General features: G+C 29.0%; 1 protein-coding gene across 1 annotated transcript; it reads right to left on the bottom strand.

Moving 5' to 3' along the window:
- Positions 1-714: 714 nt before the first annotated feature.
- Positions 715-13,341, bottom strand: LOC115881880 (high affinity cationic amino acid transporter 1-like). Its single transcript, XM_030899589.1, has 14 exons — positions 12,763-13,341; positions 9,944-10,195; positions 7,268-7,396; positions 6,834-6,989; positions 5,212-5,316; positions 5,009-5,155; positions 4,829-4,953; positions 4,653-4,750; positions 3,751-3,890; positions 3,588-3,690; positions 1,604-1,746; positions 1,372-1,538; positions 1,202-1,310; positions 715-1,143 (listed from the first exon to the last, which is right to left on the bottom strand). The coding sequence occupies exons 1-14, from the start codon at positions 12,791-12,793 to the stop codon at positions 974-976; spliced, it is 1,875 nt and encodes a 624-aa protein (XP_030755449.1). The 5' UTR covers positions 12,794-13,341; the 3' UTR covers positions 715-973.
- Between the last annotated feature and the right edge of the window lie 4,656 nt (positions 13,342-17,997).

A 17,997-nucleotide genomic window follows, 5' to 3' on the forward strand; every position in this document is an offset into this window, starting at 1 on the left:
AAATTGACAGCTAACCATATAAAACACAAATGATAAAATAAAATAATGTTATTAATAAAAATATAACACGTTTCAATTATATCGTTTTGATCTGGTCAAATCGTTTAATCAGAACGAAAACTAATAGTTTAAAATAGCTATAACTATTTTGTTTTAGTTGGGCGGCATATATCCGATATATTTTTCGATGAAATCGTTGCTCAGACAGGTATTAGATATTTTACATTTATTTTTCTACAATTAGATAATCGAAATGACACATCTATATATTGAGAATATGACAGAAAATGAAAATCGAATATATGCAGCAATCTTTAATTATAAGAAGTTTATAGTCGAGCTATTAGACATCTAAATATTTGTAATATTCCATATGATCGAAAAAAAACGTCGGGGTTGCTTTGGAAATGAAAATCGCTGTCATTGTATATGGTGAGGTAATCGATTGTTATTTCCAAGCTATTTTGACGCCGTTTTTTCGTTTATACGGTATAGCTGTTAAAATGATCTAAGTTTGAACTTTTATCGGCTCTTAGCTAGAGTAAACGCTTGTTATAAGTTGTTTAGCTGTCAATAGACAAAGAAGTTTTGGTGAAACAAATTTTATTTTTTATAAAGTACAAAAAATATTTTTGTCCTTATCTACTATATTATATACATTTATATTTATAATTCGGGAATTGTTCTGAATTGAAAGCAAATAAATGAAAAAACAAAAATTTAGAAATATTTTTATTGCTAAACAATATATTATTATAAATAATACTTAAGTATAGTTTTCAATAAATAATTATGAAGCTATAGGATCATTTTATGTGTAACGAATCATGAGGTAATACAATTTTGGCTCTAAAAAACATGAAAATACCCTGTTTGCAGTAAAAAATGAGAATGATCTGTGGAAATCATTGTTGATACCGAATGTGACCAAATGGTAATTTTTACTATATGGTAAACTATAAATATAGTTAAGTTACAGTTCCCCCGTTTCTTCAGTATTTTGACCTGTCGTTGCACCGTAATAATTGATGCTGCTATTAGTTTGACCATTTTCTTTATTTTGAACCGGATTTCTTGTTGGCCTTAACGGTGGAGATCTTTCATTGCTGTGCCATACTCCGTAAGTGAAATATATAACCAAACCTTCAATCGAAATAATTATGTTTATAAACTTACATATTATAAATATTTTTTCACTTACCAATAATAATCCAGTAGAGATATTTGATCCAGGTGTCTTTGTTAATATTTGTCATCAAATATATATTTATAAGAATACTTATTCCTGGAATCCATGGTACAAATGGAACCTGTAAGTAAATATAGATAATATACTAATACTTTTTAAAATAATTTATTGTTTATTCTTACCGTAAAACCTAACCTAACATCTGATGTAGGCTGGTAAGAGACAAACAACAGGAGTAAAAATAGAAAAAATCCCAATACTACACACAAAGATATAAACCAAATGTCTCCTCGGTAAAGATTGTCTTCAAACATAGTCATCGATCCTGATAGCAAGAAACAGAATGCAACTAAAAAGCAATACCCAATGTAAACTTCCTGTTATTTATTATTCTATCAATTTAAGGAAACTTACAGTAAATTATAATTAACCAGGAAACAACTGAAGATGTTACTCTAGTGGGATGTGTCTGTTCAGAGCTCATGGTTTGCTTCAAGAGTAATTTGAACGTAAACGGTTCTGCATTATGGTCACACTTCTTGGTATCAGGTGCGTATCTACATAAATATATTCTGGTTAGTGTTAACATATAAAATAGTTCTTTACTAGGGTGTAAAAATGTTTTAAACAAGCAGTGTTTACTTTTTATTTTATTTTTTACTAGTTTTACTAGTACAAACAAATTCAGGAGGCGACTGCTTGTTAAAAATATAAAAGAGGTGTTTTCCCTATAAATTTTTTTGATGTCACGTTTCCCCGTTAAAAGTTATTTAGTTGTACAGTGTACCGGGTGGGCCAAATTGGACGCTTTTAAAAGGAAACATCCTTTTCTATAGAAGATAAACGAACACTAATATCGGTGTCTGGAGCTCATTTTTTTTCAAAAACATGATGGTGCAAAACCGCACATCGATATCTGTTACCGTTTCGGAGTTACGGTATATTTTTTAAAAATGTGCATTTTTAATAAATCGCTGTAACTTTTTTACTATGGAAAATTTTGTATTTTTGTGAAAACATTTCCAAAGCACCTTTTTACGTAGAATTTAATGGTTTAAGTATAATTTTTTTAAAATTAATAATTTAAGAATTAGCAACAGAAAATTTGTTTTTTATATGGGATACCCTGTATATTTTTAATTCATTGAAAAGAATTGAAAATTACATTTTCAAAAATATAGCACACTTGATATTTTGCTCGATTCCTGTTCGCGATATAGAGTTTATCGCGTTCAAAGCCTACTTTGAATAAGTAGGCTTTGAACGGCTGTAATGCAAAAAAAATTGTGCAGCAATTAAAACGAAAATAATATTTGCAATGAGAGATGCAGAATTTTATAACAATTTAAGCTATATTTAACAAAATCAACACATTTAAAATATATCTGATAACAATAAAAATAAATAGCAACCAAACCAAACCAAACCCAAGACATGAGATTTTGCTACAGATGTTCGACATATCGACCGTCTTCTGTTATGGACAGACGGAACCGTTTTTGAAAATTTCTCGCGGAATTCATAAACTCAGTGGGGGTGATACCCTCGCATAATCGATAAGTACTTCTAATTCTTGTCTAGATTATACGGGCAATTTAAAACTAAGAACCTTTATTCTTCTGCAAAGATAAAAATCCATAGGCACCAAGTCCGGCGGCCTCGATGGCCAACGGCTGGGATCTTGGCTAACTATTCAATTATTCTCAAAATTGGCTGCAAAAATTTGTTGATAACTGCAGCGTTCTGAATATAACAAAATACCAAGTGTGCTATATTTTTGGAAAGGTAATTTTAAGTTCTTTTCACTTAATTAAAAATATACAGGGTGTCCCAAATAATAAATCAATTTTTCTGTTGATAACTCTTAAATTATTCATTTTAAAAAATATATACTTAAACCATTCAATTCTACGTAAAAAGGTGCTTTGGAGTTGTTTTCACAAAAATACAAAATTTTCCATAGTAAAAAAGTTACAGCGATTTGTTAAAAATGAACATTTTTGAAAAACACCCCGTAAGTCCGAAACGATAACAGATATCGATGTGCGTTTTTCACCATCATGTTTTTGATAAAAATTGAGCTCCAGACACCTATATTAGTTTTCGTCTATCTCCGATAGAAAAGGGTGTTTCCCTTTAAAAACGCCCAATTTGACCCACCCTGTACAGGGTAGGCTAAAATCACCATGTTATTTTATTGATTTGTGATTTGTTTCAAAAACGATCTGCATTGCAAAATTGAAATTTGGTGTGTGGTTTGCACTAACACAGTCTAGTTTGTGGGTAAAATTCTTACTTGCGAATATCATATAAATACTGTTATAACGAGCTTGTTTATAAACTAAAGATTTTGATTAGCGAAATTATCGTCTTCCCAAAAAATCGTATTAAAAATTACCTTAAAACTAAAACACACGCGGCCACCATTGAATATGCCAAAAGTGTTCCAATGGACATCATCTCTGTCAACTTCCTTAATTCAAAAATGCAGGCTAATAAACCTAAAAATCATAAACCACTTTACAAAAATTTACGAAATCAATAGTTAATGGTCAAATTACCAGTGACAATTCCAGCTAGTAAGGTACCCATAAAGGGAGTGTGGAATTTTGGATGTACTTTTGCCAACATTCTGAACAGAAGTCCATCAGAAGCCATAGCATATATGATTCGTGGTAAAGGAAACATAGCACCTAGGAGGCTGTAAAAGTGTTTTAGAATAAATAAAAACAAATAATATCTTTACGAGAATTAGGACTCTAGAAATTTTGAATTTCAAAGCTGAGCAACATTTTAATGAGCGTATTTGTAAGAAATTTGGAAGTACTTTTATTAATTAAATCAAAATTTATTTTCTACATAAATTATATTATAAAAGCACCATAGTTTGCAAAAAGAAGATATAACAGAATAAACTGACATATTACTATGTTTCTGCGCCAAGTGAAGGGAACAAAATGTCACCTTTTTCTTGTGTTGCAAAAACATATATCTATTTTTTATATTTATTGGAATCTAACAGTTAACTATTAATTCAATACCACTCTGAATTGAAGTGTAATTGAATAAATATCGTTTGTTTATTTATAGAAAAAAACACTCGCAGTTTTCACTATATTTTTCATCTTAAAGTGAAGTTATTAAAATAAATTAAAATTTAAAAATCTAATAATATACCGGCTATAGTTTCAAGCCCCTAAGAAAGCTCCATATAAAACTTGGACACAATATGCTATCAAATTAGGGAAACGATCTACTTTTAAAATTTTAAACTATTGTTTTTAATTCGTCTTTTTGTAGTTAGAGCTTTATTTGATACACAACTATATAGGCGTTATATTTAATATGTAATTGTTATAATGTGATTATTAGTATTACTACCAAATTGCAAACTAATAATGTCATAAACTTTACGAAAGTTTATAGAAATTTAAATAATTTTAATAATCATTATCATTAGTACCTTGAGAATAAACCACAACAAGCGCCTATACTGACTACATATTTTACCACAGTCCAGCCGATGACATCGTAAACATGGGCTAAGGGTGCTGTGGTATCCTAAAATAATCTAGTTTTACTTCTTTTTAGCTACTGCAGTTTTTTTATTTTATAATCTGTCTTTAAAAAAAATAGTACCTGTTCATAGTATGGCAGCATCATTGTTAAAACCGTCGACATTCCAAAATAAGCCAGAAAAACAATAAGCAACGACATTACAACACCAATAGGTATTGATTTTTGTGGTGTTTTTGCCTCTTCACCTGTAACGTTTTATTTCTAGTAATCAATCTAATAAAATGTTAGTCAGGTTCTTACCTGCAGTTGCTATGCAATCAAATCCGATGAAGCCGTAGAAACATTTGGCAGCTCCTTTGATGATACCTTTGATTCCATACGGAGCAAATCCACCCTGTCCCATTCCTTTAGCTTCAGCAGCTGTTCTACTCCAATTTCCAGGATTTGCTATATAGTATCAAATTATTATCAAAAGGTATAAGGTAATTAATATTATTCCTCACCTTTAAATATTCCAGAAATAATGACAAATAGTACAATACTAATGTTTACAAAAGTAAATAAGTTATTGACTACGGAAGATTCTTTGGCTCCAAATGCTAAAGCAACTAAAACAAAACATATTATAATATAAGACACAATATTACTCAAGATTTTATTTAGTTTTTAATATTTTTTAATTGTAATACAGAAGAATTATATATCGTCCTCAGTTTGGACGATTCCATCTTTTTTCTCTAGAGAGATTTTAAAGTAACTGTCTTTTTTTTCAATGAGGTTGTAACACTTAGTAGTAAATATTAAATTTTTGGTTTATTCAAGCAGTTCTTCCAGTTTTTACTACATGTTTGCTTGCATCGACCCCACGTTGGGCGCCAATTTATATCAGGCTGTATTATTAATAATTAGTAAAACTCTGAATTGAATAAACGAAACTATAATATCTCACTGCGACCTGTTGATCCTTGACGATCTGACCTGACAATCCTATCGAATAACCACCACTTTAAATCGCTCTCTCTCTTTCTTGAAAAATAATGGAGAGGCGTAACATGCCACATAGTTCTTCGTTGTTACAAAATATATATCTAACAAAATATGTGTTTATATTTTTTTTATTTATATAGAAAGAGATGAATACGTGCTGGTATTCGGAAAATCGTGTAGTACAATCAACAATATACAAAATTAAGAACTAAGTATCTTTTGTAGGCCTATAATGAGATGAACAACCTACTCTATATCGAATCAAAAATAAGATTAAATAAGTCACTCAATATACTTATACAAATTTGGGAAACACAAAATATTTAATAAGGTCATTAACTTTTATAATATTTATTAATAATATAAGAATATAACTCTTTGAAAAAATGTATTTATAATATATATGTAATGGTAGTCAGGTTTATTTTAGTCATTTGTAGTTAAGGTGCTCAGACAGACATTTAAACTTGATCGTGATAACATCATAGTTTGATAACTGTTGTGCCAATTGCTAGGGATTTAGTAGAAAAAATATTTACGTTTTGAATTTTTACTCATATCTATATTATTACTATGTTGTTATCATTATTGCTGGTGTTATGTTTCATAATTAATAACTAAATATTGTATTTAAACATAAATTTAAATCGATAGGTTTAGCGGTAAATTAGTAATCGTTATTATAAAAATAAATAATGCACTCTGTAAATAGATATTTGTTGCCATAGATTACAGAACAGCCAAAAGCAATATTCTTATTTTAAAATAATACCTAATGCACATTTCTCAATAAAAATTCAACCCAAACGAGAACGAATTAAATAAATAAAAACGATTTTATTTTAAACAATTATATTCAGTTAATGTTTTTTTTTAAATAACTATGCGATGTTTATGATAAATAATTCATAAATAATTGTGTTGTATAAAAATATAGAGATTAGAAAATTTTATCAAGACTTTAAAGCTAGACTAGACAATATGGTAGATAATCAAGTTTCCCTAATGCTTACGCAGAAATCATGCACAGAACTGGTGAAAAGATAAAAGACAAGTTGAAAACAAACTATTATTCCTTTACCTATAATATACTCGTTAAGCATGCAGTAAACTAAATAAATATTTTTAAGACATATACCTGAAAATATTAGAGAGAGGGCAAGTGAAAATATATCTGCATATGTAGATACTTGGCCACCATTCATTGGCATTGTCTGTTCGAAATAGTGTGACATGGTGTTATTTGCTAAATTATCAAAGTAGAGAAATAATGCCTTCACACATGACGCCGATCCTGTAATTATTAGAAATAGAAAAAGGGAATTTTAGATCAATATTAAGATGTATAACGATTGATATACCATATGATTGAAAAAAACGGCGTCAGCGATGGCTATGAAATGAAGATCGCTGTCATTTTATAATATAAAATGATATTTACATATGGGTAAAATTATATTGGGAATATCATCGATGTTCATTTCCAAGCCAACTGGATGCCGGTTTTTTTCGATCATAGGGTATTTAGTATAAAATTAATAAATAGCATTTTTCTAGCAAGGTAAACATTACCTATAAGATATTCCAAGATCAAGTTCCAGCCAATAATAAATGCGAAAAATTCTCCAATGCACACATAACTGTAGACATATGCAGAACCAGCTTTAGGTACTCTAGCACCAAATTCTGCATAACAAAGTCCTAAAATAATGTTTGAAAATTATATAAAGTTGTATATGTTGAAAATCAGTGATTGAATGACTGATTAAATAATGGCGAGGTCTAAGAATATCGGTTTCAAAATGTTTAAATATTAATTACTTTTTTGCAGTTTATTACGGTGTAAACTCTTGTAGACAAGCAAAATTTGTAACTAACTTTAAATTTATTAAATTTCATATTGACCAATTTTTCTGAAGCTACTGTATATGTATATGTATAGTCAGAATGTATTAGCTTAGGGTAAGAACATTTTGATGACTCATAATATTTTCTAGGTATGTATAACAGTCAGTTTTTTTCCATTCACCTATCTTTAAAAAATGTTAAGCTAACACTTTCTACCATTCCTTTGTTTTGTTATTTTTTTATTTATCAAAAAGTCATATAGGTTTATATTATATAATGTAATTTTTTCTCATACGCATTTTAACACATAAATGAACATAAATTATGAACATAAATTCAAAGCTCATTTATGTTCATAATTTATTGTTAAAGTTATTTAAACTTGGATTTTTAAAGGAAAGGTGAATGGAAAAACTTGGATGTTTTCAGGAAAATGTTTTGGGCCACGAAACTATTTTGGGATACATGTCGCGCAGGCATGTTGAATAATTAGTTTTCACCCTTTCCGTACTTTTTCTTGATTTATGCGAAAGTCAAATGTTAAAGCACTTAACAAAAGATATACACCCAAAATCTCATTCAAATCAGAATAATGGTTCTTAAAGTATCTGAAAAATTGTGTTTACTTTTTTAAAGTTTGATGCCTTCTGGCGGACAAAGGAAGCACTTTTATAGAGGTAAATTGTGTCCAATGATCTTACTTTGATTCCAAAAATACGTAGTAGTTCTATGTCGACGGAATATTGGGACACCTTGTATCTTGTATAACACCAATAATAACACATAATTAGTTAGTACCTTATGATCGAAAAAAACGGCGTCCAGTTGACTTGGAAATGACGATCGATGACATTCTCTATATAATTTTACATGTAAAATGACAGCGATCTTCATTTCATAACCATCACTGACGCCGGTTTTTTTCGGTATTTATATATTTAGGTAAGTATTTAATATATTTTGTATTTATATTATATTAAATGATTCATTTTGTTTTCGTTCAAACAAAATAACGTTTTCTGACACAAAATATTGTTTTTTCGAAATGAAATGTGGTATTTTTATTAGAGCGCAAGTTATTCAATATGCTATAGGTAAGCATAACTGATTTAACTTTAATCACTTTTTAATCTACCTGTCTACGATTTGGCATTTTATAAAATGGCTGAAAATAGACTATATATATATAGATAGTCTTATTGCAGAATTGTTCAGAAATATCATTGTTGAATATTATGCCTAATTCTTATTAGGCATTTTGCAAAGCGACTGAACATAGGCTCTTTAAAAAATACTTCTTTTGTTTAGAATGCCGGAGTTTTATAATATGCCTAGTCGTTTTGCAAAAAGCCGGATTATTCGATACGCCTGCGACATATACATATTTCACCTGTCCCAAATAACAAAAAAAAACTTTCTATGCAGACTTTCTTGTGGACACTGTATATGAAGTGTAAATGAATTACCTATGGTAATCGCAAAACAATTTCCGATGCACGTGATCAACTTTGAGTGACAAGCGATGGCGACAGCGCTGCCAGATTGTGATGGATTTATGAGATGAATCTTAATTTAAAATAATTGACAAACAATATATTTATTACATCATTTTTTAAAGAGTTTTACGTTTTATTTTTAATTTAATAACTAATATTTTAGTAATTAATTGATTTATTTGTTTTGTAGCTTATTTTGCTTATTACATATTGGCAAAAACTAGTCCATTATGAAGATTATTCTAAGCGTTATTATGGGTTATTTATTTATTTATTTATTTATGTACATCTTACAACACCATAAGTGGTAATAACAAGTAAGAGGCTGCTATTAATGCACAAACTAATAATCACATAATTTAATAAAAACTAACTTTGAAAGTGGTATAATGTGCTTATTTTTACCAGGGAAGCTACAAGCTCTTTGCTTCGACTGTTTAAATGCCTCGGCATATTTTCAACACACAATTTCAAGAAATGCAATACAAAAACTCGGAAATTTAGTTCTGTTTGTGCTTAAAAGTGCAATATTTGAAAAAAAACTACGAAAATATGCAAAAAAAACGAGAATTGCTCACAACGATTCAACAATACGATATTATACAAAATAATGACTGACATTAGGATAATTGTCATATAATAAAGGACAACATTGCTGAACACCGCGCAATGTGACCAACATAGCGATAATAAAATTCGGTTTAAACTAATTTTTGCAGCTTTAATCTAAATAAAGTATCTGTTACAATCATTCGCTCTATAAAGTAAAATGAAGAGCTGCTCGGCATCTTAAATTATAGAACATTCATTTAGTCAGGTTTATAAACTTTAATGTTAATGTCGATATGATTGATGACGTGCATCAAAAAATGTTTTGCGATTACAATACATACATTTATCGTACCTGCGAGTATAGAGGCTAGGGCTGCGATCAAAAACGAAATAATGACGGCTGGTCCTGATGTGGTTCTGGCAACTTCTCCAGCCAGTACATATACGCCAACGCCTAAGGTACTTCCTACACCCAGAGCAGTCAAATCTAGTGTGGTTAAAACTTTTGCCAACTTTGTGTCGTCGTTTTGGATAATTCCTTTTTTACGATTTAGCGCGTTTTGGGTTTCTTGCCACGAGGGTAGTCGCATTTTTTCTGTCGAGTCTAAAAGATATAATATAAAACAAATTTAACCGTGCAAAATTTACTTGAAACGAAAGAGTTAAAGACATAAAATTATTTATGTGCATATTTATACTATCTTCAGAAGGGTCAATAAACTATAATTATTATTACATTATAGTACTTAACAATCTTGATAAGATAGTCTTTATTATGTTGTTATTGGAAGGAGCCAACTGTAATTCTAAATACTAATGTTATTGTGTTACTTAAATAGGGAGCTCTCGGAGTTGTATTATTGGAAACTAATTTGAATGTTTTTCTTATGTTTATAAAATAATCAATTTTCAAATTAGTTTAAATGGACTGAAAGAAATTATGAGAACTTGAATCACTATACTGCATTACGATTTTTTGCATTTTTAATTATTACTGGATGCTGGTTTGTTGTGGATGAAATATGCAATGTTAACTATGTGTGTAGTGTTTAGTGTATATGATAAGAATGTTCAAGTTTAATCATCTGTTGATATAATATGCTGAGCAACGTGTGTATGGAATGTTAAAAAAGATTTTTGTGTTATTATTAGTGATGCAACGAATATTCGCATTCGCATTCGCACAATTTATGCAAATATCAACATTCGAAAAAATATATTAAATGTAAATAACATGGAGTAAATTAAACGAAAGAAATATGAATTTCTTATAATTTTTAAGTCTTCCAAATTATATCAATTGTAATTATAATAATTGTAATTAGCGTTCACTTTAATATTTGAAATTGATTTACCTGGTATCATAAATCATCAGCTTTTCATTAAATATTAACTTACCAAAAAACATGAATATTCTTCTTTTAAGATGTATTTTACTTTATTTTGTACTGAAAATAATCATCTTGTTTTAAGAAACTAAAAATATTAATAACAAAAAATATTCCTCTGTTAAACATATTTTTGACAAAAATTCAATAATCTAATGTATTCTTCTCTTAATTTTTTATCTATCTGTTCATCTACTTTAATGTCGAACTCAAAATTAACATCTTTTTTATAGCTGCATATACTAATAACAAACAACATATTCTACAATTAAACTTTTTAGAAAACAAATAACATTTAAAAGATTTTTTATATTGATTTATCAACAAATAATCAATATGGCGGCAGATATTCGCACTGACAATCACGAATGTTAAAAAATTGACAATCTTTACATTACTAGTCATTACGTGTGTGTATAGAATATTAAAAAGTATTTTTGTGTCAGTATAGTTTTTTTTTCAAAATTTCAGACATTAATAATTGTGTTTGCCCTGTAATCTGTACCACAGCCACTATGTTATCTGTACCGTTATTTTAAAAGAATATATAGGTATTCAAAATTTGCGCTATAATTACCTTAATGTTTGGTAAAAAAAATAAGTTAAAATTTCGAATAGGAAATGTGATATAGGGTGGGTCCGAACTATATTCCGGAAACTTCGGCAGCATAGTCTGCAGATAAAAATAAGTAAAAAAGTTCTTATTGAAATGCTTAGTGTCGAAAATACAGGGTGTAGAAGTTTCATTTTTATTTAGATTCTTTATTAATAATGATTTTTGTCAACAATGACATGTATTGACCATTCTAAATATCTTCAGAACGGTTGCTCGTAGCGATTTTTGCCAAGAGACATTTTTTACGTAAAAAGTCACGGAAATGTATATTTTTTCACTTAGTAGTTTTATACAGGTATGGGCGAAAAATTATTACTTTTTAAAACAGTTAAAACACATGTAGGTGGCGCCGTCTACAAATAGGAGTCACATTGACATCAAATTCAAGTTTTTCATGTCAAAAAACTCCCAGGCACCAATTTTCATCCAAATATTGACGTTAATTCAGAAATTATTTGGAAAAAATCAAAATAAAAATGAAACTTCTACACCCTGCATCTCCGAAACTAAGCATTTTAGGAGATACATTTATACGACCTTTTTTACTTATTTTTATCTGCAGAATATGCTGCAGAAGTTTCCGGAATACAGTTCGGACCACCCTGTAGAATCTAGAATCGACACTATATTTTTTTTCTACTTTTCCATAACTATTATTATTTTAATTATTTCTTGTTTTTAGGGCTATTATTATTCAGTTTTCTAATTTTTGTGGACTAAGGTTTTTTCCGTAAATAAAAAAATAGGTAGTTTATATATATCATTTCGAATGGGAAACAGGATGATATAAAATATTTTCCGTCACACTGTATTTTTTTTGTTTTCTACTTTTTTATATTTAGTATTATATTAATTGATTCTTGGTTTTCGGGCTATATTATTTTGTTTTCTAATTTTATTGGACTAAAATATGTTCCGTAAATCAAAAATTACTTTATATGTCATGGAAATATAGAATTATCTATAGGTATAAATCACTCGAACTTAATATTACATCACTTTTATATCCAAACCAAACATGGAACAAATCCAATATTGGGACAATAATAATAGACCTTAAAGAGAAATTTAAATCATATGGTCCATTTAAATTAATATTGATATATTTTTGTTAAGAATCTTTTATAAAGTGTATATATTATTATAATATGTATTTTTTAAACTTACCTATGTTGAAGATATACAATATTTCTTCCATTTTTGCTGACTCTTCTAATAGTGTTCAATACTGAATTAATAATACTTAAAGAAAATAAATACTTATTTTAACGCACAGCCTGTTGTCTTAATTGGCAGTATAGACAACAATTGTCATCAATTAAGGAAGTATTCGAATTCCAATTCGTTTTTTGGGGCCAGTAATTTGGCAGTACAAATAATTCGAGATTTGTTAAGTAAAAGTGAATTTATCGCCGTAAAACTAATCTCTAGTATTAACTCAAAAAAACTGTATTAAAATGAAATCAGTATTGGTGTATTGAACTGTAAAATTCCAATTTTTTTCCGTAATAATTGAATTCGATTTGTATAGTTATGTATATTTAGAATACTGGCGCCTTGTGTCACGTTAAAAGAACGAATGCAATTATTGTTTATCATTTTACGATTCTACACTGCACATTTTCACACCTTGCATTAACTTCTATTGCGAATACTGAGCAAGCACATGGCAGCGATTCACGTTATGCCTACCGGTAAAAATAAACTATTTTCTGATGCAACATGGGCTCCGGTGAGAGTCACTCCTAATCGCGAGCAAATATATCGCGGTGCGCTACGCAAGGCCGCGGCTCGCCTGGTCCGTCGAGCCGCAGGGAATTACGTCATTGGAGTAGATAGAGTTTCGAATTTCTTTAAATATTTTTTTGGTTAAGGAAATAAGTCACAATTTATACCGTATGATCAAAACAAACGGTTGACAACTGTTGATAATTTTGGCGAGGTCAAGCCCTAGACCTCATTACTTTTAGGCCTTTTCGGTGTTAGGTGTTGATGACCACCGGTGTTTCAGTCGGTGTACCGGTCTCACCTAACCGCCACCGGTGTTTATGTCGCCACCAGTGACAGCGTCAACATCGGTATCGCGATGAACACCGGTGTCGATGGTGCCGTTTGTTTTTTTTTTGCTAATTTAATATTTTTTAGTTTATTTTACAGCTACGAATTTTTGTTTCCTTATATTTTGTTTTCTGCTTGTTTTTGATTAAACAATTGTTTACTTTATAGTTGTTTATTTGACGCTTCCACTTTATTTTAGCGATTAGTCTGGCAAAATAAATAAAAAAAACGTCGGTGCGCTTTAATAAACGATAAAAATAAGCACCGATACGACATATTATCTGGTTTATTTTGAACTTATTAATTAAGAGTATTTCTCTCTTCTTTAACCCATTTACCAAAACACCGGTGTCGTAGTCAATACCGGTATCTAGATGAACAGCGGTGTCCAGACCAACACCGGTGTTCATCTCGACACTGTTAGGTAGATGAACACTGGTGTTGTAGGCGAACAACGGTATCGAAATGAACACCGGTGTCGACACTGGAACACCGCATAGCTCATATTTGGCCACCGGTGTTAAAACGGTGTTCCGGTTTTTCGAACAGGCCTACTTTGTCCTTAACCTTTTTTATTTTTTAATAGTGCTTGCTTACTGCCAATTGGCCAAGCTTGTAATTTATTTTTATAACGGGTGAAAATGATTTTTAAATGGTCTAGTTTAAAATTCGAGAAAAATAATTTTTTGAATGCGATTTATGTGTCAGAAAACGTTTTATCCTGTTTTTAATATATCTGTAATTAATGTTAATTTTTGACAAGTTTTATGTCAATTTTTAGTAAATGACGTTTAGAGATTGACCCTTGAATTATTATCGACTGTCATAGATAGCCGTCTTTGACGCATAGTCCAATAATCATAGGGCATTTTTTTAGCGTTAAATTGCAATCGGAACCAAGTTAAAATTAATGGTGCTTTGTTGAAGAAAATCTTTAATATTTATAATTTATATATTCTTATTTGTTTTCTTTTAATGCAATTTTTTTTTGTTATCTTGTTATGTGACACATGTTGGGGCGTTTATGGAGAACTAATGATAGTGAAGTTACCAAGTTATTGAAATGAAAAAGCGAGACGTTTTTCATTCAAAAACACCAATCTATTTTTATAAATTATAAAAACTCATCAGATAAAAGAAACAGAAAGGTCGCGGCCCGCCACTGCTTTATGACCAACTGGGTGACCATAAACCCTTTTATTATTTCCCCTTTCAAACGAATCCCCTTTCAGTTCCTCTCATTTTTTTACGAAACATTCATTAAAAATAGCAAAAAAAGAAGACAGTGGACAGTAATTAACCCACTTTGACGCAATACCATATTAAAAAAGGTACTTTTTATAAATGATTGACAAAAAAAGATTTTGTTTTCTATATACCATGGCAACAAGGTTGATATCCTAAATATTGACATTGTTTATTATTTAATTACAGAACAATAAAGAAAAAATAATATGTTAGGAATTAATCTTGTAGGTTTTACAAGGGCTTTTTTGTCTGTGGCGTAACTTACTATGTTTTATATAATTTTAGCAAAAAAATATAATTTTTTGAAACTTGAAATTTTTATTAAATTAATCACAGCAAACGAATGTTAATAATTAATTATTATTATTAATTAAGTAAACTAATTTATTGCATATAGGTAAACTACTGAAAACAATTATCGAAATGAATTGAAAAACAAGACACCTTGAATTCTCTGACTTAAGTTTTTAAATAGTTTGGATACTGTAAAGGGAAAATTTCGAAAATAAGTCTAGGGGTGACAGGCAATTCTTAGTAGGCTGACTATTTAGTTGCAGACTTATAACCAATCGGGTTCTTATGGAGCCGCGCTCACATGCAATCAAATAATAGTCGGCAGATCGGCTCCAGTATGTATCACGTATGTATTGTTTTCACTTTTACAACTAAATAATCGGTCGACTAAAAATTGTATGTCACCCCTAGACTTATTTTCGAATATTTCCCTTTAGAGTATCCAAACTATTTAAAAATGTAAGTCAGAGAATTCAAGGTGTCTTTCAAATTAATATTTTTTTAGAAAATATGCGATAATTGTTTTGAGTAGTTTATATCCAATAAATTAATTTCTTTAATAATTTTTAATTATTACTTTAATAAAAAAAAACTCATCTTATTTAAATAGAGATGCAAAAATAATCGAAAGCAGTAAGTATTTTTAAAATATTTAAATACATGACTCGGAAACGTATGCGTAGAGTTCTCCCGCGCTCATAGTCAGGGCTGAATAATTTTTGTGTTTAGAGGATGTTTGGTCATTACAATCTGTCTGACTGATTAAATATAACTTTATAATAGCTGTCTTAATAACATATGTAAAAATCAGACATGTAAAAATAAGTAAACTTCTTTTATTTTTTGTGGAGCTTTGATAAAGTCTATCTTATCAAAGATCCACTTTTTGATTTGCTATCGTCTGATAAAAGTTCAGGTCCGTGGAAAGTGTCTGATACTTTTGATACTACTTTATAGTAATATTCTACAATATTTATACAAAAACCAGCCATACAAAAAGGCATGAGAGAGTTTTCGACCTAAATATACAGGGTTGTTTACCACATACAACACGGAGTATTGTAGCTAAATGATTAGATTTTTACAAAATGTAAGTTTTGGGTTCGTTGAAGGACTATTAGAGCTACAATTTAAAAATATTTTTACAAGATACAGAGATACAGTCCCAAATAAATAAAAAATATCAAAGTTGTATTTTTTTAAACGGAACACCCTGTATATTATTACATTTTTAGTTTCTACGATTAAATTAAAGGTAAATTTAATTAATGTTTATTACACCTTAAACCTTACCGTTTTTGAAATATTTTCAATTTTGTGAAATTCCACTCAAAATTTTAAGGCTTCATTTCTCCGGGTATCAAAGTTTTTAATATTAAATATTTACTGAAGTCTATTTATTGATTAGTTATTGTGTTGCAATAATAAAAATAATACTACCTCATACAGAGTGTCTAAAATTTTATTTTAAATTATTTCTAGCTTTAAACGGCAATAACTTGTTTAATTTAAATGTAACGCCCTGTATATTTAGGAGAATCAGATGCACAATTTAATCGTCTATCAAATTGTATTATACCACTTTTACCTATCCCTTCAAATTTTCTTAGAAAATGCATTTTCTTATAATTTAGACCTCATTCATCAATATACCCTTGGAATATTGACATTTTAGATTGTTTTTAAAGCAACAAATGTACAGGCTAGTAATATAGTCGCTTTTAGCAAAATGATAATATTACTAGCCTATTTGTATGCAAAAAAAACTATTTAAATCTTTATAAAAGAGTATACCATTAATAAAATATACCACCATTATTTCCGCCCAAATACTAATTAATTACATACTTAATTATGATCGTTAATAAATTATTCTAAATAAGTGTGGATTTGAATCAGAAATCAATATAATAATAAGTTATCAAAATGAATGTCTCAAAAATGTCTGTTGTTATAAATAAGCATTTGTCAAAAAATAAAATATCATTTTTAAGGTGTTACTTTTTACCACACTGTCTAATACACATACAAAATTCAGGTTTTTTAGTATTTAGAGCAATTATTATTAATCAAAACAAACAGCCAATTAATGTAGTTTGAATACTGGAATCATATTAATTGGTCCTCTTTAACAAATATTTAAACAGTTTTTTTATTTTTTAATGAAATAAACAAACTATATCGACAATATTAGTATCTGTACTCTTTAAAAATTTGGTACATCTTACAACAAAAATAATCTAAAATATCAGTATTCCATGGGTATATTGATAAATGAGTTTTAAATTACAAGAAAATGCATTTTCTACGGGAACTTGAAGAGATAGGTAAAAAATGGTATAATACAATTTGATAGACAATTAAACTGTGCATCTGATTCTCATAAAATATACAGGGAGTTCTATTTAAATTAAACAAGTTATTGCCGTTTAAAGCTAGTAATTATTTAAAATAAAATTTCAGACACTCTCTATAAGGTAGTATAATTTTTATTATTGCAACACAATAATTGATCAGTAAATAAACTTCAGTAAATATTTAGTATTAAAAACTTTGATACCCTTGTAGAAATGAAGCCTTAAAATTTTGACTGCAATTTCACAAAATGAAAATATTTCAAAAACGGTAAGGTTTAAGTGTAATAAACATTTATCAAATTTACCTTTATTTTAATCGTAGAAACTAAAAATGAAATAATATACAGGGTGTTCCATTTAAAAAAATACAACTTTGATATTTTTTATTTATTTGGGACACTCTGTATCTTGTAAAAATATTTTTAAATTGTAGCTCTAATAGTCC

Source organism: Sitophilus oryzae, unplaced genomic scaffold, assembly GCF_002938485.1.
Source record: "Sitophilus oryzae breed Bouriz unplaced genomic scaffold, Soryzae_2.0 scaffold_1744_pilon_pilon, whole genome shotgun sequence".
Taxonomy (NCBI): Eukaryota; Metazoa; Arthropoda; class Insecta; order Coleoptera; family Curculionidae; genus Sitophilus; species Sitophilus oryzae.

What these genes read in the sequence shown, in the direction of transcription:
- LOC115881880 (XM_030899589.1), bottom strand. Translation starts at nt 12,793, where the DNA reads ATGGAAGAAATATTGTATATCTTCAACATAG. An exon ending in ATTGTATATCTTCAACATAG is followed by an intron (nt 10,196 to 12,762) that starts GTAAGTTTAAAA and finishes TATATCTTTTAG; the next exon opens with ACTCGACAGAAAAAATGCGA. An exon ending in ACTAGCTGGAATTGTCACTG is followed by an intron (nt 3,691 to 3,750) that starts GTAATTTGACCA and finishes TATGATTTTTAG; the next exon opens with GTTTATTAGCCTGCATTTTT.